General features: G+C 36.1%; 1 protein-coding gene across 1 annotated transcript in view; it reads left to right on the top strand.

Annotated features, from left to right (window-relative positions):
• TPK1 (thiamin pyrophosphokinase 1) overlaps nucleotides 1-22,942 on the top strand; it is a gene marked incomplete at its 5' end in the record, with an annotated part of 353,835 nt that overhangs the window by 90,095 nt on the left and 240,798 nt on the right. Inside the window, 1 exon segment of the mRNA XM_015812800.1 lies at nucleotides 18,214-18,283. Within this exon segment, the coding sequence (XP_015668286.1) occupies nucleotides 18,214-18,283 (70 nt within the window).

Genomic DNA, 22,942 nt, shown 5'->3' with positions numbered 1-22,942 from the left:
CAAGTCTAAAATATTCTCATCCTTATCTTTTATTATGTTTTGAAATCTTAAAAAGTATGATGCTCTTTCCATCTCTATCACCTTCCAGTTCTGCATTTGTTTGGGCCAATCTTTGATTCTCATCTTTTAAGCGTTCTAATTTCTGGTCAACTTCCACTGATTTGTCTTCTATCTTTTGGATCCTTTGTTGATTATCTGTAATCGCCTATTGGAAGCTTTCAATTTTTTGATTCATTTTATCGAGGTCATTTTTCAAATCTTTGTAATTGTTAGTCGAGGACGCCGCCTGAGCTGCAATTGCCTGTAGTATTGCCTGGGTGTCCTTTTGTTGGGTGTCCATTTTTTCTTGCTGTAACACTGTCGTGATTGATTTTTGGTAGACTGGACTCGCAGAAGTCGAGACAGGAGCAGAAGATCCTTTTCTCCCAAGTTTAGTCAAGTTTGAAGTGCTCATCTTTAAGTTAATGTCTTATATTGTAATCCACCAGGTGGCCCAATAACACACCTGCACAACCTCTTGATCCTCACAATAATCATCCCACCCTAGGACTTCCTCACAATTTTCTGCCAGCTTTCCCATTGATTTTGCTTGTTGGAAGCTGGCAGGAAGTGGTAAGGAGGTCCTTGCCTAATAACTCATGATTCTTGTTTAACAACAAAATTGCTGTTGATAAGTAGTATGGTCATGTGACATCATATTTTATGGTCATATTGCTTAGTGCTTATGTTTTCAATCAATAATTACTTGTAGTCATAAAGCTTCCTGTCCTGTCCTGTCCTGTCCTGTCCTTTTTTTTCCACAGATGTACAAACTCTATCAGATTTATACTTTCTTCTGTAAAATTTTGGGGCAGTCTTATTTATATGTAGGGATCACAACAGGATGTTCAGGATACATTATTCTCTGTATAGATATTCTTAGAATAATAATTATTTTGAAGAACAATATGAGGGCTTCTAAATATAATGCCAAATTTGAATGTCCCAGGAGAAAAAAAAAAGCTTTCTTCCATTTTAGTTGAATTTCTGAATTTGAAGGAATGACAATATTTCACTGTTATGCATGCCCTGAATACAGAGGGTATTTTTTTTTAAAAAAAAATCCTCTTTGATACTATTTGTAAAGGTGGTGGATATTTTCACACCTTGTCTCTTATTGAGGTTAATGGCATGGTTTGGTTTTATTTAAATGCATTGATTTATATAAATAACAAAATTGTTATTCTTTAATGTTTTGTTTTTGTTGTCTTTAAAACAGCAAATAAAGGAATTAAATTTATGTGTTAAAATCATACCTATATATTCATCATGATGTTCCTTTTTAAGGATATGGACATAGTGCAAAGTACAGACAAGGAGTAAGAAATAAGAGTAATAAGAGTAAGAATCCCTAAGACAATAAGAGACACCTGAAGACAATATCACTTTTTGACTACAAAGTTAATTACAAAAGGTGTAAATTTTAGATAATTAATGCCAGAAGGGATCTTAATCAACTGGAACAATACAAGATACCGATTGGATTCAGTTTGGAAGGCAGAAGACTTTGACGAAAGAAACAGCATTCTTGGATGAAAGAGTACAACATCAACAAGAGGATAGAAAAGGCCAGAAACAGATAGAATAAACAACAGAGAAAACAACTGTACAAACAGAAGAAGAGAAAGAGAAGCCAGATCAAGAGGGTAAGGGAATGGCAAGAGAGCAGAGGACCATGAGATCGACGAGACCTAAATATAAGTAAACAAAATGGATTTTTTTCAGTGAACATAAATAGACTGAATTCCCCATCAAAAAGAAACAAAATCTTTAATTGAAGAAATTAAATATTGATATAATTTGTTTGCAAGAGACACATATAAAAAACAATACTATAAACTTTTGGAATACCCCCATATTGGGAAACCCTATTATGCATCAGCACAACAACAAAAAAAGAAGAGTAACTGTATACATCAAAGAGACAATAGTCTCTAAAATTATTTATTCAGATGAAGAAGGAAGAATTATGATGGTAGAAATATTTTTACATCAAAAACAAATACTTCTGGTAGTAATATATGCACCAAACAATAAACAAGAAGAATTTTTATCAAAATCTTCCTAAAAAATAGTAGAAATATTTGCCTAATAGGATATTTTAATGCAATAGTAGATGGGACATTAGATTATAAAAGTAGCAAAACAGGAAAAAGAGGGAGAAAAAGATTGCTTAAGACTTTTTCTAACATGATAGAGGAAATTGGGGTACAAGATATTTGGAGAGAAACTAATCCAGAAAAACTACAATACACATTCTATTCGAATAGCCATAAATCTTGGTCCAGAATTGACATGATTTGGATGATGCCTGAGTTAAGAGCCAATATGCAGGACATTAAATGACGTGGAAAGGAATACAAAAAAAACTAAGATGGATCTTGAATCAATCCTATTAAAAGAAAAAGAATTTATAGAATTAGCAACAAAAGAAATGGAGCTTTTCTTTAAAGAAAATAAAAAAGAAGATACAACATTACAAAATGTATGGGATACAATCAAAGCATATTTTAGAGGTGTAGCTATAACATATATGGCAAAAAAAAGAAAGAAAGAAAAAAGACAACAACATATATTGTTAAGGGAAGAATTAAAAAAACTAGAATTAGAACTACAAATAAATCCACAAAAGAAAATACTGAAAAGACAAATGGAAATAATAAAACATAAATTAAATTTAATGGAATCAGAAAAATTGGCACAGCAAATCAAAAGAGCAAAACAAAACTTTTTTGAAAATGCAAATAAACCAGGAAGATGGCTAGCCTAAAAACTTTAAAAACAGAAGGAGAAAAAACTTATAAACAATTTAGTAGACGAAAAAGACTGTTTACAATTTAAAAATGAAGAAATAAAAAGATAATTAAAGAATATTATGAGAAACTATGATATAGAAGAAATTTCATGGGAGAAAATGAGTCAATATATGGAAAAAATAATTTACCAAAAGTCTCAGAAAACTTCAAAACTATGTTAAATGAAAAAATAACTGATGGAATTGACAAAGGCTATAAGAAGCCAAAAAAATGAAAAAAAAATTGGGACCAGATGGGCTACAAGCAGAATTGTATGTCTATAGATACACTACGTGCACCATTGAAAGATGTGTGTAATGAACTTTTGTTGGAGGCTAAACTCCCAAATACATGGACAGAAGCAAATATTACTTTAATACCAAAAGAAGACTCAGATTTGACACAGATAAAAAATTACAAACCGATATCATCACTAAATATGGACTATAAAATTTTTACTTCAATAATAGCAGAGAGACTGAAAAGATTTTTAACTGAATTTATACATCCAGATCAAAATGAATTTCTACCAAAGAGACAAATAAAAAATAATTAAGAGTTATAATGGACATATTGGAATATTATGAAATGCATCCAGGGAAACAATTGGCACTAGTATTTCTAGATACTCAAAAGGCATTTGATAATGTTTCCTGGCAATTTGTGACTCGACAACTAAAAATAATGGACTTTGGACAAAACTTCATAAATATGATTGAAACTATATACCACAAACAAACAAACAAACAGCAAAAGTGATTGTAAATGGAGATTATATAGAGAACTTTGATATAAGAAAAGGCACAAAACAAGGATGTCCACAATCTCCATTGTTATTTATCCTAACTTTGCAAGTTTTAAATAGAAATATTAGACTGGACACAGAAATTAAAAGACTAGAAATAAAAGGTGAAACTTATAAACCACAAGCATTTGCAAATGACTTGGTATTCATCCTTTAGTATTTATATTCAACCTTGGTATTCATCCTTTAAGAACATTTAGAGATGATCCCTAAATTATTGGAAAAGATAGAACAGTTTGGAAAGATAGCAGGACTGAAGATAAACAAAAAAAGTCAGAAAAAATAAAATTACAAATAGGTAAAAAGGTTAAATACTTGGGAATATATCTAACAGCAAGATGTTCAGCGATAAAAGAAGATAACTATATAAAATTACTGAATCAAATAAAACTGGACCTGGAAAAATGGGTAAACTTGCATCTATCGGTTTTAGGAAGAATCCTACGATGAAAATGAATATATTACCAAAAATATTGTTTTTATTCCAAACAATTCCTATAAAACTGGATAATTTTTTTTGAAGATTTAATTTCATTAATTTTGAAATTTATTTGGCAAGGAAAGAAAGCTAGAATCAAATTGAAAAATGTTACAAGAAGCTAAGGAAAATGGAGGTTTTACCTTGCCAGAGTGAGTTTTATATACATCTGTACTAACAATGGGTAAAAGAATGGATAACTCTTAGAAATAAAAGGTTGTTGTATTTGGAGGGACATGATTTACAGCTTGGTTTGCACGCTTTCTTATGGTATGGGAAAAATAAAACTCATAAATATTTTCAAAACCACTATATTAGAAACACTTTATTACTAAAATGGGAAAAATAAAATGTAAAATATACTTGAAAATTTCAGGATGGCTTTCAACAATGGAAACATTTATGTATCCAACTTTAGTCAGTTTTGAGAAAATATGGACATATAAAGATATTCTAAATTATGAAGGGAATTTAAAATCTAAACAAGAGATGGAAAATCAGGGTATTGATCTATCATGGTGGGCATATTTACAAATGCAAGTTAGATACAATAAAGATGTTAAATTTTATGGATTTTTATTAAGAGCAGACTTTGTTTGATCAGACATTATTAATCTCTGATGAGAAATTAATTAAGAAAATATATAACTTTTTATTGAATTTGAAAATGGAAAATGAATAAGTTAAAGAAACAATGATAACATGGGCAAAGAATTTTGGATATAATACAGATTTAGAAAAATGGCAAAACTTGTGGGAAAGAAAGTATAAATTGACAATGTCAGCTTCCTACAAAGAAAATCTATATAAAATGTTTCATAGATGGCACTTGCCACCAGCAAGATTAGCAAAAAATGTTTAAAAATATGTCAGATAGATGTTGGAAATGTAAACACAAGTCAGGTACTTATTATCATGCATGGTGGACATGTGTTAAAGCAAAGAGGTATTGGACAAAATTACATACTTGGCTATAAAAGATGTTGGGAAAACATGTAGATTTTAAACCTGAACTTTTTTTTATTAGGTATAATGCCAGAAAATATTGATTAAAAAGTATATACTTGATTCTACATGTGATAACAGCAGCAAGAATCATATTCACACAATATTGGAAAAATGAAGAAATACCACCAGAGGAAGAAATAATTAAAAAAAAACACTAGAAAGTGTGGAAATGGACAGACTTACTTTGAGGTTGAAAGAAAAAGAAGAAACAAAATACTATCAAACTTGGGACTTATTTTATCAATGGCTGGAGAAAAGAATAAAGGATTAGGAATTAAATTTGTATTAGTGAATGATGAACTAAGACATCACGTTTGTTGAACAAGTACTACTGAACTGTATGAAAAAATCAATAACAACTTTTTAAAAAAAGAAATATGAAAGTATATAAAATTAATTAGATAAGGGAAAAGAAACGTCTTCAACCAGCAAACCTATAAAAACATCACAATCACTTTTATAAATTTACCCATAAATACATTAAATAGCGAAAAAGACATCATGCATCTTTGCTTTACTCTATAATTAATCTTTTTTAATTTAAAAAAGATATATTTCGCCCTCCCCTCCAAAAAGAAGTATCTATACATAGACAGATAATTACTAGGTTATACAATTAATGCTCAATGTGAGATTAATACTAGCACAGTACATTGAATTATTTTCATGATATAAAAGAGAATATATTTTTGACCTTAATAGCGAAATTTACACTATCATTTTTTATTGTTACAAATAGAGAAAATAGAAAAAAGATAAGAAAACACACCCCTAAGAACAATATATATAAATATTTAATTTAATTTTTGAATTGCCCCTACTTTGTACTCCACTAAATTTACAGTATCTATTAGTGTTAACTTTATAAACCATACTGTTAAGTATCTGTATTTACTATGGTGCATTATGTATAATATATGTATGAAAGCATCAAGCCACCCTGTACTTTTCAAATTTCAATCTAATCCTTCAAAAACTTTTCCATGTACATGAAAACTAAAGTTCCAATATAGTATAGGCATTCATTTTTGCTACTTTTTTCTTTGTATAGAGGAACAACTATTGCATTTTTTCCAATTTCCTGCCTGCAAGGATGCAGACTTCAAATGCCTATTTAAAAAGTTGCACAGCCTGTTCGTGTTTTAATATTTCTTCAGATACACCTTCAGATACACCTTCAGATACACTTGCAAACTTGTCAGTTTCAGACATCCTGACAGCAGGCATGTGTACCTTTTCATCATTGTTTTTTCTTCATTTTACTTTAATATTTCAAAATATCACTATCATTCCCACACAAATCTCCAAAGTATTCTTAATAATCTCTCACTTCAGTTTCCTCAAATGATTTCCTCATTGTTAATTTTAATTTAATTCCAATCCCTGGTATGTCTCTGATATCCAAAGCTAAGGAATTTTGGTGAATCTTGTGAATCAAGGCTTCAATTTGTAACACAATAGGGTCATATTTTGGGGGCAGTTTGTGCTAGCTTTGCTGATAATTAGATATCAGCAAATCTAGATTACCATAGGAAACCTTATTTCACAGGAGTGATTATTGAATTGTGATGATATTAAGGGAGAAGTCTTAAAAAAATATCTGAATTAGAATCAAGGTTTGGAAAATGGTATAACTAAAATGCAGTAGACACTCAGGCTTATTGAATATGAGTTACTGATTTTAATAAAGACCAGTATGGATTGGTAAACCTGACTTTAACTGGGCTTTCTTTATACTCCTAAAGAGTGTTGTTGAGCACCATTTGAAGATCATGCCAGACAAACCTTATTGCATTCTTTGACCAAGTGACAAAATTAGTGGATCAGAGGAATGCTGTGGATATAATTTACTTGGACTTCAATAAGGCATTTGATAAAGTAGATCACAACCTACTACTCGATAAGATAGAAAAAAGTGGGTTAGACAGCATCACCACCAGATGGATTTGTAGCTGGCTGACCGGCCGTACTCAGCGTGTGGTCCTTAATGGAACTGCATCTACATGGAGGGACGTGTGTAGTGGGGTGCCCCAGGGCTCTATTCTAGGCCCAGTGCTCTTCAACATCTTCATCAACAATTTGGACGAGGGGATAGATGGGGAACTCATCAAATTTGCAGATGACACCAAGTGGCAGGAATAGCCAACACTCCAGAAGACAGGCTTAAGATACAGGAGGACCTGGACAGACTTGAATACTGGGCGCTATATAACAAAATGAAATTCAATGGTGAAAAAAGCAAGGTTCTACATTTACGCAAGAAAAACCAAATGTACAGGTATAGTATAGGGGGTACCTTGCTCAATAGTAGTAACTGTGAGAGGGATCTCGGAGTCCTAGTGGACAATCACTTAAATAAGAGCCAGCAGTGTGCTGCAGCTGCCAAAAAAGCCAACTCAGTGCTGGGCTGCATTAACAGAGGGATAGAATCAAGATTACGTGAAGTATTAATACCACTTTACAATGCCTTGGTAAGGCCACACTTGGAATACTGCATCCAGTTTTGGTCACCACGATGTAAAAAAGATGCTGAGACTCTAGAAAGAGTACAGAGAAGAGCAACAAAGATTATTAGAGGACTGGAGGCTAGAACATATGAGGAACGGTTGCTGGAATTGGGTATGTTTAGTTTAACGAAGAGAAGGATGAGGAAGGACATGATAGCAGTGTTCCAATATCTCAGGGGCTGCCACAAAGAAGAGGGAGTCAAGCTATTTTCCAAAGTGACTGAAGGCAGGACAAGAAGCAACGGGTGGAAACTAATCAAGGAGAGAAGCAACCTAGAACTAAGGAGAAACTTCCTGACAGTTAGAACAATTAACCAATGGAACAAACTGCCTCCAGAAGCGGTGAATGCTCCAACACTGGAAGTTTTTAAGAAGAGACTGGACAGCCATCTGTCCGAAATGGTGTAGGGTTTCCTGCCCGAGCAGGGGGTTGGACCAGATGACCTCCAAGGTCCCTTCCAACTTTATTATTATTATTATTAAGTTTGTTAAAGACCAAAAGGGGATGAAAAACTGGAAATCACAATGAGAAAGTTGGCACAAAGTTAGTTCAAAGCCTATAGATTAGAAAAAGATTACTTGCCAGAACACTTGAGAGACAAAAATGTTGATATCTATTTCTGAATGTCCTTCCTTGACTAAAAAATAAGAATGTAGTTAGAATGAAAAATTGTGCAATATACATATTGTCAGCACTGTGATAACTGAGTAACTGTAGCCATTTTACCTTTTGCTCTAATTATGTTTTTTTTCTGTTGTTTGGTATTTACAGATAGAGAAGGGGGGAGGGGGAATGCTTGAGCTGTTTCAGTTAGCCATAAGATAAGATAACCTTTATTGTCATTTTTTTTACTGTGGGCACAATGGCACACATCAAAAATGAAATTTAGTTGCCCGCTCTCAAAATGAAACACATACATGACACACACCTAAAACATACTATGTGTGGGTCTATACAACATATGTATAGACCCACACCCCTACATATACATAGCAAATAAATATTAAATACTGTCCATCTTGAATATATAACGGAAGGAGGAAGCTTGAGAGTTCACAAGGTTAATGCTGTGTGAGAATCAAGGTCAATGTTAGAAAAAGTTTTGGGTTGAAAAGTTGGGAGGAGAGCCTGCGTTTTGGAATAATTGGTAAATGTGATTTATGACAGCTTTTCTGGGGTGAGAATTGCAACTTGTTACTTTGTAGCAGGGGGAGGGAACTTTAGTCTTGGGTTCAACTATGTAAGTGCCGATACTTTGTTTCCTGAATAAAATGTTCTTTAAGGAAGAAATTTGTGCCTTGAAGTTCTTTTAATTGGTTTCATCTATCGGAACCATGACACATATACTGTATTCTAACCTTTTTCTTATGTATCTGTATGTCTCTGAATGTCTCTGTGTCTATAGGCTCTTCTTCTTGTTGTTGTTGTTGTGCCATATCCATTATCAGGCGTTGGCGATCATGTTGGCAATCCTGTTTTTATCAGCAGCCGCACAAAAAAATGCTGCTGAGTTTTGTCCAAACCAGTCCCTTAGATTTTGAAGCCATGATGTTCTTCTTCTGCCTGGACCTCGTTTGCCTTCAGTCTTTCCCTGGAGGATTAAATGGAGTATGCCATATTTTCTGGGTGTCGCATCACATGTCCGAAATATTCTAATTTTCATTTTTTAATTGTTTTGATGATTTCCCTTGGCTATCCCAGGCGGCTTATCACCTCCTTATTTCTGATCTTGTCAACCCAGGTTATACGTAACGGCCGCCTGTAAATCCACATTTCAAATGCTTCTAGTCTCTTCAGGTGGCCTTCTGTCAGAGACCAACTCTCTACTCCATAGAGCAGGATAGAAAAAATATAGCATCTGTCAAGCCTGATTTTCAGTCTTAGGCTTATGTCGTGACTGCAGAAGACCTTTTTCATTTTGAAGAATGCTATTCGAGCTTTTTATATAGTATTGACATCTTCATATTAGGAAAGAAATGGCTTTTTGAGTTTAGGAGACAAATGGCTTTCTTCTCTCATCAGATAATAGATAAGGAGAGAGCAAAAATAATCACAATGATGTAGAGTACAATTAGTTGTGCTTGAGATTATGCATTGCTGTTATCTGGAGTCTGCTTTATCACAGTTTGAATTTTAAAGAACTAGAATGCTGGAGTTTCTTTTCCCTGAATTTCAATAAAATCCCCAGAATGTGTAATTTGTGCCATCTCAGTCACTAGCCTCTTCTAAAATAATGTTTTATTTCCATGGAAATTGCTTTACATTTCCTGTACCTGTTTTAGTCGTAATTATTCCTTGTTATTTTGGACTATATGTTTGCAACATCTTTTTCCTACATATGCATTAATAATTATTTTTCAATAAATTTCCTCAGCACTCTTTCTGTTATATGCATAATTACCGTATATACTCAAGTATAAGCCGAGTTTTTCAGCCCATTTTTTGAGCTGAAAAATGCCCCCCTAGGCTTATACTCGAGTCAATATTTTTCCCCAGTTCTTTGTGGACTTACAATATCCGAGCACCGTTTAAAGAGACGCCGAAGAAAGACGGTGCCCAACTGCGCGCCTTTCCCCCTTGGCGGGGTGGTCTTTTGCAAAGTCTTTTGCTCGGATATTGTAAGTCCACAGCAGCGCGGGCGGCAGCAGCAGCGTCGTCGTCTCCCGCTTCGAATCCCAGGCTGGAGTCAAGCCCTTTTCAAAAGCGCCGGCTCGGGAGCGAAAGCAAAAGGCGGGGGAGTGGGGCTTCGTTCACGCGCGGATCCCCTACGCTCGTATTTATTTACCGTATTATTCCTCGGCTGGCGGCGGCGGCGGCAGCAGGAACAGCAGCAGCAGCGCCTCCTTCCTCGGTTTGCTCCGATTCCCTCCCCCCGCGTCGCCTCTGAGCTGCAGGACTCTGCCGCTTGCTTTATAAACCCTTGGCCGCTGCTCCATCATTTCTTTTCCCACCAACCGCCCCCCCTCCCTCGACCGCTTTGCAGAAACGCCTGGATAGTGAGAAGCTGGAACCGGGCGGGCGAGAGAGGCGGGCAGAAAAAAAGGGGAAATCCACACACGCTCGCGCAGGGAAAGGGGGAAACGGGTGGGCCGGCCGGCTCCCCTCTCCTCTTTGTGTGTGTGTGTGTGTTTGTCTCTCTCTCTCTCAATTCTCCCCCACCCCAAAAGCGGGGAGGGGGCGATCTTGCAAAAGGGAGGGGGCTTCTCCCGGTTGCAGGGAAGGCTGGAGGTGCGCCTTTCTCGGCCAGCCCAGGTAAATTCGGCCGTATTCTTCAATACGGGCCGGCCCCAGCAGTTCCGGCTGGTTGCCGGCAGTTGGCTGTTCCTCCCTGGCCGTCTGGCGTTCCCCCTCGCGCTTGGCTGCAGCGGCCCGGGGTATTCCGTCCCGGCCTCGACACGCAGCGCCGCAGGGAACGGAAGGGGGGAGGGCCGTACCTGGAGCATCACAGGCCGGGAACGAGCTGGGCGGCGGCGGCAGGAACACGCCGGGAACGAGCTGGGCGGCGGCGGCCGTGGCGGCAATGAGCTGGGCGGCGGCGGCGGGAACGAGCTGGGCGGCGGCGGCGGCGGCAGGAACACCGCCCGGCTCGTGATCTACGAGAGTCCTCTCCTTCTTCATCACCTCTCTGGGGTGACTTTAGGCCCATTTAGAGCCCCCTGGCAAGGCAAAATCAGCTGTGGGAAGCAGAGCCCCGCTTTCCTTCAGCTACGACACCATGATGCAAACCAGAAGTTCACATTTAAAACCAAGTTATTTTTATTGCATCAGTCCACCAAAGCCTTTACTTCTTCCCTATAAGAATCTTTGTTATCCTCCCACATAAGACCCACCATTACCATGTCATCCATATACTTCACAATATGATTTGTAGCATACTTAGCATAGCAGGTGAATAGTAACTGACTCGAAACACAGCTCTGTGGGAACCCGTACTCAAAAAGATGGAATTGAAAACTTCTTCCAACTCGCACAAACTGGGGCCTATCGATAAGGAAATCAAGTATCCAGTTACATAAGGAAGAATTAAAACCTAATAGGCCCAGTTTGTTCATCAAATGCTGAGGAATGATACTGTTCAGTGCTGAACTAAAATCAACAAACAGCATTTGCATGTGAATATTCTTCCCCTCCAGATGCGCCAAACTGAAACAAAGCACACAACAAATTGCAATGTCTATAGAGCGGTTCTTCTGATAAGTAAACGGTAATGAATCAAATGTAGGGGGGAGGCATGAAACAATATAGTCCTTTACCTGTCTCTCAAAATACTTCATCATAATGGAAGTGAGTGCTACTAAACGGTAATCATTAAGGCATGTAATTATAGATTTTGGGGGGACTGGGACAATGATTGCAGTCTTAAAACATGATGGAACCATGGCATGATGCAATGAAAGATTGAAGGTATCTGCAAAAACAGAGGCCAGCTGGTCAGCACATTCCTTAAATACTCGCCCAAGGATATTATCAGGTCCTGCGGCCTTTCATGTGTTGACTTTTGCAAGATTTCAAAACAGTTGTATTAAGCTTAAGCACCTGTTTGTCAGGAAGGGAAACAGCCTTTCTTGCTGGAACATTATTTGAGGCTTCAAATCATCCAAAAAACTTACTTAGAAAACCTATGTCACTCTTACATGTCAGGAAAGTTGCCTTATACAGTAAGCAGTGATAACTTGGATACCTTTCCACATGCGTCTAGGGTCCATAGGATCTTGAAAAAAGTTCTGAAATTTCTGACTATAGGCCTACTTTGCTCTTCTTATAGCAAGTTTCAAATCAGCTCTTGCTATAGTAAGTGCTGCCACATATCCTGATTTAAAAGTGGCATTTGTCACTTTCAACATCACATATAGTATACCTTTCGAGACATCCAAGGTTTCTCATTTGCCCACATAACAATAGTCTTAAAAACAGTGACATCCTCCATAATCTTTTGAATATAAGCAGACATAGTAGACACATACTCCTTCACATTAGCATATTGATCATACATTGCAGCCTCTTTAAATATGTTCCAATTTGTGCACCCAAAACAAACTTGTAGAGCTTCCAAAGCTCCTCCTGGCCACATTCACGTATTTAATAGTTGGTGTTTCTCTAATTCATTGGCCTAAGCATCACAGAGAGATGATCTGGAGAGCCAAAATGAGGACAAGGGGCAGCCTTAAATGCTTTCTCAATGTTAGAGTAAGCTAAATCCAGAGTATTCACACCTCTAGTAGCAAAATCCACGTATTGATGAAAATTCTGATTAAAATTCCCTACCACAATGAAAATCCCCTCCAAATGGATAGTTTGCAGTCATTGATAGTGCAATAAAGAGCACTCAGGGTTTTGTTGGCCATGGGGGGAATATACACAGCTATGCTTAGAATATCAGTAAATTCTCTTAGCAAATAAAAAGGTCTACATTTAACAGTCAAGCACTCGACATCAGGAGAGCACTAACTGAAGATTACCTTAACATTAGTACACCATCTCTCATTAATATAAATACAAATCCATCTCTCATTAATATAAATACACCCCACCACTGGATTTTCCACTCAGAATACAGTTCCTGTCCAGCTGAAATGTTGTAAAATCCATCATACTGATGCATTGTCCAGAATAGATGACTTTAACCATGTCTCTGTCAAGGTTATAACATAGCAGTCTCTCATCTCCCTGTTTGTGGTTAGTTCAAGATTCAAATCATCCATCTTAGTCTCTAAGGAGCAAATGTTAACAAACAAGACAGCTGGGAGTGGTGCACCATATGGATTAGCCCTCAATTTAGCTGGTATCCCTGCATGACAACCACTCATTGTTTTCTTTTTCTTCTTTTTCGATCACAACTCTTCCACTTTTTCCTCCCTGCTGCTCTAAAAACCCCGCTCCCCTTTTCTGGACCTGCCAACAGTCACATCCAGTTCGTTCACTCCATAAACCTCAGGACTTCTCCATCTCTGTCTCCTTTGAAAACAGCCTTGGTAAGAGAACCCATCGCTGTGTCAGCAGTTAGAACTTGCTGCTGGCAGTACAATTCCAAACAACACAAATGAGTTTTAATGGTCTCACCAACAGTTCCAAAATAGCTAAAAACTCACCATGCCAGTAAAGACTGATAGTCATAACTTAGTCAGACTACCTTGCGCAAACACATCAAAACCTTCCAATCCATGAATCCCTTATATCCCTCTAAAAACTTTTCACCATCAAGAGCCAATGCAGCTGCAGCCAAATAAGGCACCACCCTTTTCAACTTTGATTCCCACAATGGACGAATGGCTGTAAAATTTGAAAGAGTTAGCAGAGATGGCAAAATTGAATGTTCTAATTAAACAAAAGAATAAAATTAATTTTGTTTTTACTTGGAAACTGCTTTGGGACAAAGGTGGAAAAAATGAAATTTTGTTTTTGGACTTTGCTGCTTAGATAGGTTTGTTGTTGTAGATTTTTTTTCCTTCTATGAGTGACCTGTCACCAACAGTCTATCTCTAAAAGTTCATTTTCTGTTTTAGTTAATTGTTCCTTATTATGTTCAGTTTGGTTGCAGTCTTCTTCTTTTAATTGGGTTTCCCCATTTTATTGTTTGAGTCTGAGAATGACTAGAGTTGTCTCTAGACCCCTTGCTTTTTCCTCTGTTTCTTACTATGCTCAGGTTGGATACAGCCCTTTTTTGGGGGGGATTGAAGTTTCTCATTTTGTTGGTTCAGTCTAGACCAGCGGTTCCCAAACTTTTCTGTGCCTTGCACCCCTAGAATGCTTCTGATATATTCTCGTACCCCTTACAAAAGTTTGAAATAATGAATTATGCAGATACACTATAGTTTTAAAACTTCTAAATCCAAGTTTTCGCACCCCCTGGAATATCATCTCCCACCCCCAGTTGGGAACCCTTGGTCTAGACTGTTTACTCAGGTCCTGTGAAGGTACATCTATATTAAACATACAGATGACATAATCCCAGTTAATAGCTAATAATATGTACTTCATTTTTTCAGTATTTCTAAAAACAAACTGTCATTTCATTGTTAAAAACTTTTTTTTTGCACAATATATAGTTAATGGGAAACTCAGTATCTTCAGGTTTAAGAAGAGTGGCTTCATGTTGCTGTGTTTCTTTGTAGATACAATGCTGTAACTTGACTCATCCAAATAAGCTACTATAATATAGGATATTTGGGGATTAATCTAACTTGGTATTTCAAATTATAATTTTATTATATTCCATTTTTTAGTTTAAGTAAATGAATATGCTTTCTGTTTCTGCAATATCTCAAATTTTGTGACAGTTATGTCTGATTTACCTATAGAAAATGGTGGAATGGAGTTTTTTCCCTTTAATTTAATTTAATCTCCAAGTGTGAAAACAAATTAGAGATTTAACATTTCACTTTCTTCAAGTATAGTTGTAAGTTGCTACAGTATTGTGCTGAGCAGTAATCATGCACATTATGAAGTATTACAATGTTCTTAGACATTGGCAGAGCTACTATTAAGCTCATTATCAATACCATGATGTTATTTCATTCTTGCAACTCTAAAAAAAAAAAACACTTTTAGCATTTGATTGTTCTTTTCTCCCTAGATCATTTTTGTGCATTTGCATTTGAAATTTAAAACTATTATTCCAACAGCAATGTTAAATGATGCAAACATCTTTATATATTTATCAGTTAAATAATAAGATTGTACTTTGTTCCATAGCTTGTAGAAGTTACTGATTCCCCTTTGCTTGTCATATAATTGCTTTACACATAACTGAAAACATCTTTCTATGGGTTGTGTTGGTGTGAATCATTAATTTGCTACTAAAGATCAGTGCTTTGTATATTTTTAAAATAACTTTAAGTGCAGAATGATTGAAATGCTACGAGTGAATATGCAGGAGATAACTTGAAAAGCCTGTTAATGTAAAAGAAAATTTTAATTGCCCTTGATGAGTGATGCTTAACTGCTTCCAAATTTATGCCTAGTCCTTCCAAAACAATCTCAAAAAAAAAAATCAAGGAAGAATGATTATTATATAGGTAGAGGACAATGCACAGTTTTCAAGAGTATTTAGCCAGGGTTAATAATTTAAATATACGTTAAATACAGAAATGAAAATCTTAATGGCAGAATGTTTAAATGGTAGAATGCTGAACAATGTGAAAAGGTCATGAAACTGCCAAAACATTTTGGCAAATTTTTATTTTTCCTATTCTGAAAAAGAAAGAAATTCTTACTGCTCTTTATGGCTGTGTATTTTTAAGCATCTATTAACAAATTACAAAATTACAAAACTATTAGCTAAAGTGTAAATGACTAATTTTATATGCATTTATTTATGCATGTATTTATTAATTAATTATAACATAATCCCAGCATATTCAGTTGCAGTTGGTGAAATGTTAATATTAAGGTTGAATCGCTAAGATGCCTGCTAACTACTATCACTATTTAACTTGGCATAGAAAGGGGGGAAAGCATAGGGAGGAAACAGGATTCCATGAAGCCATCCACAGACCATGAGAGCCTACAAGAATGGCAAGGTCACTAACGCAGATGTCTGATGGAGAAATGAACTGTTCTCATAACAAAACAAAGAGATATGATTGGGCAACGTGAACAACTGGTGGGTGGGGGTTAAGGGAAGCTATTGTTAACTAGGCAGATTTTTGCATGGAAAAACTAGAGCTGATCTTGCTTCTTCAGTTCCGAGATGTATATTCAAAAAAGTTTATCTTTTATGGCACTTCAAAGCCTTGAAGATTCCTTGATTTTGAGTTTGCTATTCAGATGGTTCACAATGACAGTTAATCTTAGAAATTTGGCCAATAGAAAGAAGGGTTCAGGGACAATAAGAAAAGGAATTCAATTTCAAGAATTGAATACAATATGGTGAATATCATGAAAAAATACCTTGGGTACCTTAAATGTTAGTTACTGCTTTCTTGTCTAAAATAGTATTGATATTAGTAATAATAATAATAATAATAATAATGATGATGATGATGATGATGATGATGATGATGATGATGATGATAAAGTTGGAAGGGACCTTGGAGGTCATCTAGTCCAACCCCCTGCTCAGGCAGGAAACCCTATACCATTTTGGACAAATGGCTGTCCAGTTTCTTCTTAAAAACTTCCAGTGTGGTGCATTTACAAAAAAGAGTGGCAAGGTGATACACTGTTCTTTTAAGGCAGAAAGTTGGGAGTGTGAGTTTGAAAAGAATTTAGGAGAAAGTCCAGTAGAAAGATCAAGTAGGAAAAAGGGTTTGGGAAGAAACTCTTGCAGCTCTGAATGCCTACTTATATGAGACATAGTTCACTTATTTGTTCCTAGAAAAGAGTTTAGAATTAAAACAGATATTTTTTTAGCAGGGGGATAATTTAATCACAGTATTTTGTATCAGTGATTAGTCTACCCTAATGGATGTTGCAGACATTTTTCAAAGGCCTAAAACTGTCAAACAAGATACAACAATGAAGTTATATTTAATGGTAGTTAAATTCAACTACCAGGAACAGAAGCAATTAGTTACTAGCCAACACTCCAGAAGACAGGCTTAGGAATAGCCAACACTCCAGAAGACAGGCTTAGGATACAGGAGGATGTGGACAGACTTGAACACTGGGCGCTATCTAACAAAATGAAATTCAATGGTGAAAAAAGTAAGGTTCTACATTTAGGCAAGAAAAACCAAATGTACAGGTATAGTATAGGGGGTACCTTGCTCAATAGTAGTAACTGTGAGAGGGACCTCGGAGTCCTAGTGGACAATCACTTAAATAGGAGCCAGCAGTGTGCTGCAGCTGCCAAAAAGGCCAACACAGTGCTGGGCTGCATTAACAGAGGGATAGAATCAAGATCATGTGAAGTATTAATAACACTTTACAATGTCTTAGTAAGGCCACACTTGGAATACTGCATTCAGTTTTGGTCACCACAATGTAAAAAAGATGTTGAGACTCTAGAGTACAGAGAAGAGCAACAAAGATTATCAGGGGACTGGAGGCCAAAGCATATAAGAAAAGGCTGCTGGAATTGGGTATGTCTAGTTTAATGAAGAGAAGGACGAGGGGGGACATGATAGCAGTATTCCAATATCTCAGGGGCTGCCACAAAGAAGAGGGAGTCAAGCTATTTTCCAAGGCACCTGAGGGCAGGACAAGAAGCAACAGATGGAAACTAATCAAGAAGAGAAGCAACCTAGAACTAAGGAGAAACTTCCTGACAGTTAGAACCATTACCAAGTGAAACAACCTGCCTGCAGAAGTGGTGAATGCTCCAACACTGGAAGTTTTTAAGAAGAGACTGGACAACCATTTGTCTGAAATGGTATAGGGTTTCCTGCCTGAGCAGGGGGTTGGACTAGATGACCTCCAAGGTCCCTTCCAACTTTATTAATATTATTATTATTATTATTATTATTATTATTATTATTATTATTATTATTATTATTATTATTATTATTATTATTATTATTACTATGTAAAAAAAATGAAAATATTTGAAGTTCACATGTTGCAAAATAATATTTGTATGTTTATAAATTTGTTATTTGGTTATGATGACAGCCTTTTGACAGCAACATCCTTTTTTTCAGCAGTTCTGAGAGCATGTGCTGATGGAGGTGCTAATCATTTGCGTTGTATCACCAATGGAAACTGTGACAGGTACACTTATAACAAAATGTTTTAATAATTTTGCATATTTATCTTCACAAAGCATGTTGATTAAATTTTAAAAAATCTGACTTCCGGTTTGCCGCGCGGCCGCCATGGACGCCTGGGAGACAAATTCCGTCTCCCCTGTCCAGTTTTGCATCACTGGGGGACCCTGAAAATGGTCAAAAGTCACCCCGTAGAGGCGACCAGCAAGGAGGGTAGCTCTCCAGCTGAAGCTGACGATCCCTCCAAACTGGCAGACGAAAGACCGGCCATAGAGATATGGTTCATCACTAGGCTACAGACAGTCAAAGCCACACTCACCATCTGGCAACTTCAAAGCAGCATGGAAAGGACTGGGTGAGGACTACCTCTCTTAAATCCTAATTACTTTCTGTACCTACACAAGCTGCTAAAGTACTTTCTCCCCTGTGGAGAGGGAAGGGAGATTTCAGCCCTCCCTCCAGACATAGTGGTGACTGACTATCCAGGGGAGTTTAAAACAGTGAAAAGATAACTGGATCCTAATTGGGAATCTATTTCTTAGAATTTGTGGATTAAAAGACTCTTTATTTTCTATTTCCTATTTTTCTTCCATTTTTCTTCCCTATTTTTATGGAAGATGTGGGTTTTTTCTTTTAAAATAGAGGAAAAAACTGAAAAGATTAAAATAACTTTGGAAAGACATCTTGTGGCTAAACTTGATATTGCAATCTGTTATTGTGTAAAAGAGACTTGGCTGACAGCCCAGAAAGTAGAGATACATGTAACCTTGAGAAGTGCAGCTGTGCTCTTTATTGAGTGGATTTCTTGAATGAAAAGTATTTTAGTTTAAATATACTATTATGGGGGAAGATCAGAAATGGATCTTCCTTATGGAAGAAGAGCAGGACCAAACTCTTTGTCTGTTGAAAGAGATTCTTCAAACCTTAATTACAGCTGGTAATGAAATAAGAAACAAGAAGACAGCCTGGACATGCAAAAGCAAATTATGACTATAACTAAAGAATCATCTATGCAGTATAATACAGAAAAAGTGGAACAATTAAATATCATGACAGAAGACTCAGCTGCTCAACAAATACAGACAATGGAAAATACAGAAAAGAAATTGACAAAAGAGAAAGAGGCAAAGACTTCCTATTTAAAGCAGAAGGAGCCTGAGGATCTAAAAGGAAAACAGATGGAAGAGAAGATAAACAGTTCAGGAAATGGAAAGACAAAGAAAAGACCTGCTGGATCTGCTAGCCCTCTTTAAAAATGGCAACTGGATGGTTATTTCAAAGTCAAATAATAGATATAACAACCCAAGGAGATCTGCTCGATGACCTCAAAGCAAGGACATGGAAGATGATTTGGCAAAGAAAGAAAAAAAACTAGAATAAGACTGAAAAAGAATGGGGTTTTGATTTATAGATGAGATTTAAAATAGACTATACTTAAATAGATAAGATGGATATTATGAGAGCTTAAAATAGAATATACTTAACCAGACAAGAAGCTAAAATATCAGAAGCTAAAATATTAATAAGTTAATTGGAATATTGACTTGCGCATAAAGATTGTGTAAAGATGATTAAGAAATATATAAGTTAAAACCTTATTGATGAAAGTAATAAATATGTCTTTATGTAGCAGTAAGAGGGGAAAAATTATTAGTTCTAAATATGAGACAGTAGATATAAAGAGGAAGAGAGAGAAAGTATTAAATGTGGAAATAAAGGAAATTTTGGTTATTAAATTTAAGAATTCAATGTACTTCAGAATTATTAGAAAATAAGAATACTATTATTGCATTATTAACTTGTTGATGTAGATGGTGAGAACTTATATAGATAAGATGTGTATCCTGACTTTGGGAGGAATGGTGATAAAGGAATTGCGGTCATCTAAATTGTGGAAATGATCATTATTAAGCATTAAATTTAAAGATTAATGGAAAATTAAAATTGAGAAAAATCGATTAGATCATTGATTGTCTAAAGACTGAAAGTTAAAACAACTAAGATATATATCAACTAAAATTATTGATAAATATTAGAAAGTTACTTTCTATTTGATTGATAGAACAAGAATTGTATTAGTTAAAATATGAGACAGTAGATATTAAGGGAGAAAGAGAGGGAATGGGGATTGTAAAAGTTTGAGATCTGTACTAATGATATCTATGTGTAATAGAATTATTGTACCCAGCCGCCACATTGCTTTCAAATATTTAAATGTAATATTAGAAAATCAATAAAAAATTACAAAAAAATAAATAAATTAAAAATAATTCTAACAGGTTTTTTTTACTATCAGGTTTCTATATAGTACCAGGCTACTGGTACCTCATAAAAATATATGGGATTACTTATCAAGTTCCTAATTTTATAAGAAAAATTATTATTATTATTATTTTTAAACAAGTTTTATTAATTTTCCAATTCTACAAAGCTCCAGGTATTAAGGAAGCAACATGGTGATTGGATAATCCATAGTCCAATAACAAGCTCTTTCATACATATGTCAGGTTACATCATCAAAAATTTCCTCTCTGTTTCCCTTGGTTATTATATCACATTCAAATCAATACATTGCTAGTTATAACTCAATCAACTGAAACATTTATCAATATCTTTTTACTTATACGCCTCCATATCCTGTTTTTAACTTTTATCTGATTTCAGTTACAGTATTCCAGTTGGTTTAATGTCCATAGTATTTAGGTTTTGGATAGCCTACGGTTCCCTTAGTTCATTACAAAATAGTTATCATATCTAAAATACACTTATTATTTATTCAGATAAATTCTTACTTTATTTCACAATCATATTCTACTTCTCATCCTAATATCATCACTTACTAATGAAATAACCTTTATCATCTGAATCCATCTTCTATATTATAATTCAAAACTATTATTCTAGTAACTATTTTTTATAGGTCTAAATCTTAAATATTAAATCAATTAATGTCTTTTAGAATCTCCTTAGCCCATTAAGTGAAATTTTAGGCTCTTCCATTAAAGGTCACATAAAAAAAAACATTTTTAAAATCTAACTCTGGCCTTCCTTTTGTGCCAAACAGGCTTCCATAGCAGTGCCTTTAAATCCTCAGGAGGATCTCACTTCATTCCTGCATTATCATTTGAATCAAGGGATCCAGTTATCGAGTTTTCAAGGAAGCTAGTCCCTTCATAGTCATTAGATTGTTGGCCTAATAATTTGAGTCTCCATATTTGGCTTAGTATATTTGTCGTGAGTTCAGGCTGGCCTTCTTCTTCTTCTTCTTCTGGTTTTAGTTGGTTTAAATAAAAAGTCATATTCAATGTTGTAGTTGTTGTTTGGTTTTCTGGGTTATCTAAATTCTCAGTGCATTGTGTATGTAAGTCTTCAGCATCTTCTGTCTTAGTGTTGCTTTCTTCAGTTTCTGTTGCTGTTAGAATTGCAGATTTTTTTAGATGAAATCAAGATTTGGGTATCAGGGTTCTGAGGAGGTTGTAGCTGGTATTCTTTAAAGTCCACTTTAGTGTTAATTCCTTCTTCTGTTGCCTTTTGAGTTGTAAGTTCATCGGTTGAAGTCTGGGGTGCATTTTGTAGCTTTAAGGTGGCGCCTTTATCTTTCAGTCTGGAATTTATCAGCTCAGTAGCCTCTAGGATTTTTTCCAAGTATAAGTTTGTAGTTAAGTTGTGGGTGGTATTCCTCCATTTCTGTGGTGTTTACAGATAGTCCTTTAGGGGGACAAGATCAAACATACAATGCAATAACACCCCCGTGAGGAGGGAACGTACACAATCTGCATTAGGTGAAAGAAACGGATCAAGACGAAGGTTGCAGTGCGATGATCAGAGCGACGCAAATGAAATGAACATCAAAGAGGAGGAAGGGGGTGGAGACCATAGGAGGTGATACATACGCAGGACATGGCTATGGAGGTATGGGAAGGACGATGGGAGGAAAAGACGGGGAGAAAACATCAAACCCACAGCCCAACAGGGCGAGAGGGAACAACTGGATACATAGGGAAGAAATGAATGGCCAAAAAAGGGGGGGAAGGATTATATGGATCTCAGGAGGCTGTGGTGGGGGGATAGATAACAACACACGCACAAAGGGGGAGAGTGGAGGAAGGGAAGCAAATAATGGAGCAGCAGCCTCAAATAACATCAAGAAAGCAGCCAATACACAATCTAACCAATTAGGACTATTGAGTGGACCAATGATGAGGTCCAGGAGCCGTGTGCAAAAACTCACCAACACTATAAAGGAGACTCCCATCAACCTGTTTTAAGCCCTGATGATGTCGATAGTTGGCTGACGAAAGATTAAACGTTTTTAGTTTAAAATTTTTCCTGGTGTTCGTGTTTATTTGTTTTTTTAACATGCAGACAGCCCAGGTTCGAATCTCAGAAGGGTATGTCTGGTTGAAAAGAACTAAAAAGTTCGAAATGGCTATTCCAGTTCTCCCTTAATTCTTTGTTAGCAATCCCCCTGCCGTGAAACGAACTGCCGGTACCAACGAGGGCGGCAGAAGGACGGCTGGAGGCCCAAGGATGACACGGAGACTAGAAATAGTAAAAGTGGGGGGAGGAAGAGAGTGGGAGCACTGGATAGCGATGGGGAAGAGGGCAGAGGATATGGTACAGCAGAGGATGGGGGGGACGACAGGATCAACATGGAGATTAC

This window comes from Protobothrops mucrosquamatus, unplaced genomic scaffold (genome assembly GCF_001527695.2).
Source record: "Protobothrops mucrosquamatus isolate PMUCROS unplaced genomic scaffold, P.Mucros_1.0 scaffold111, whole genome shotgun sequence".
Taxonomy (NCBI): domain Eukaryota; kingdom Metazoa; phylum Chordata; class Lepidosauria; order Squamata; family Viperidae; genus Protobothrops; species Protobothrops mucrosquamatus.
This window is presented reverse-complemented; position numbering and strand designations above follow the sequence as displayed.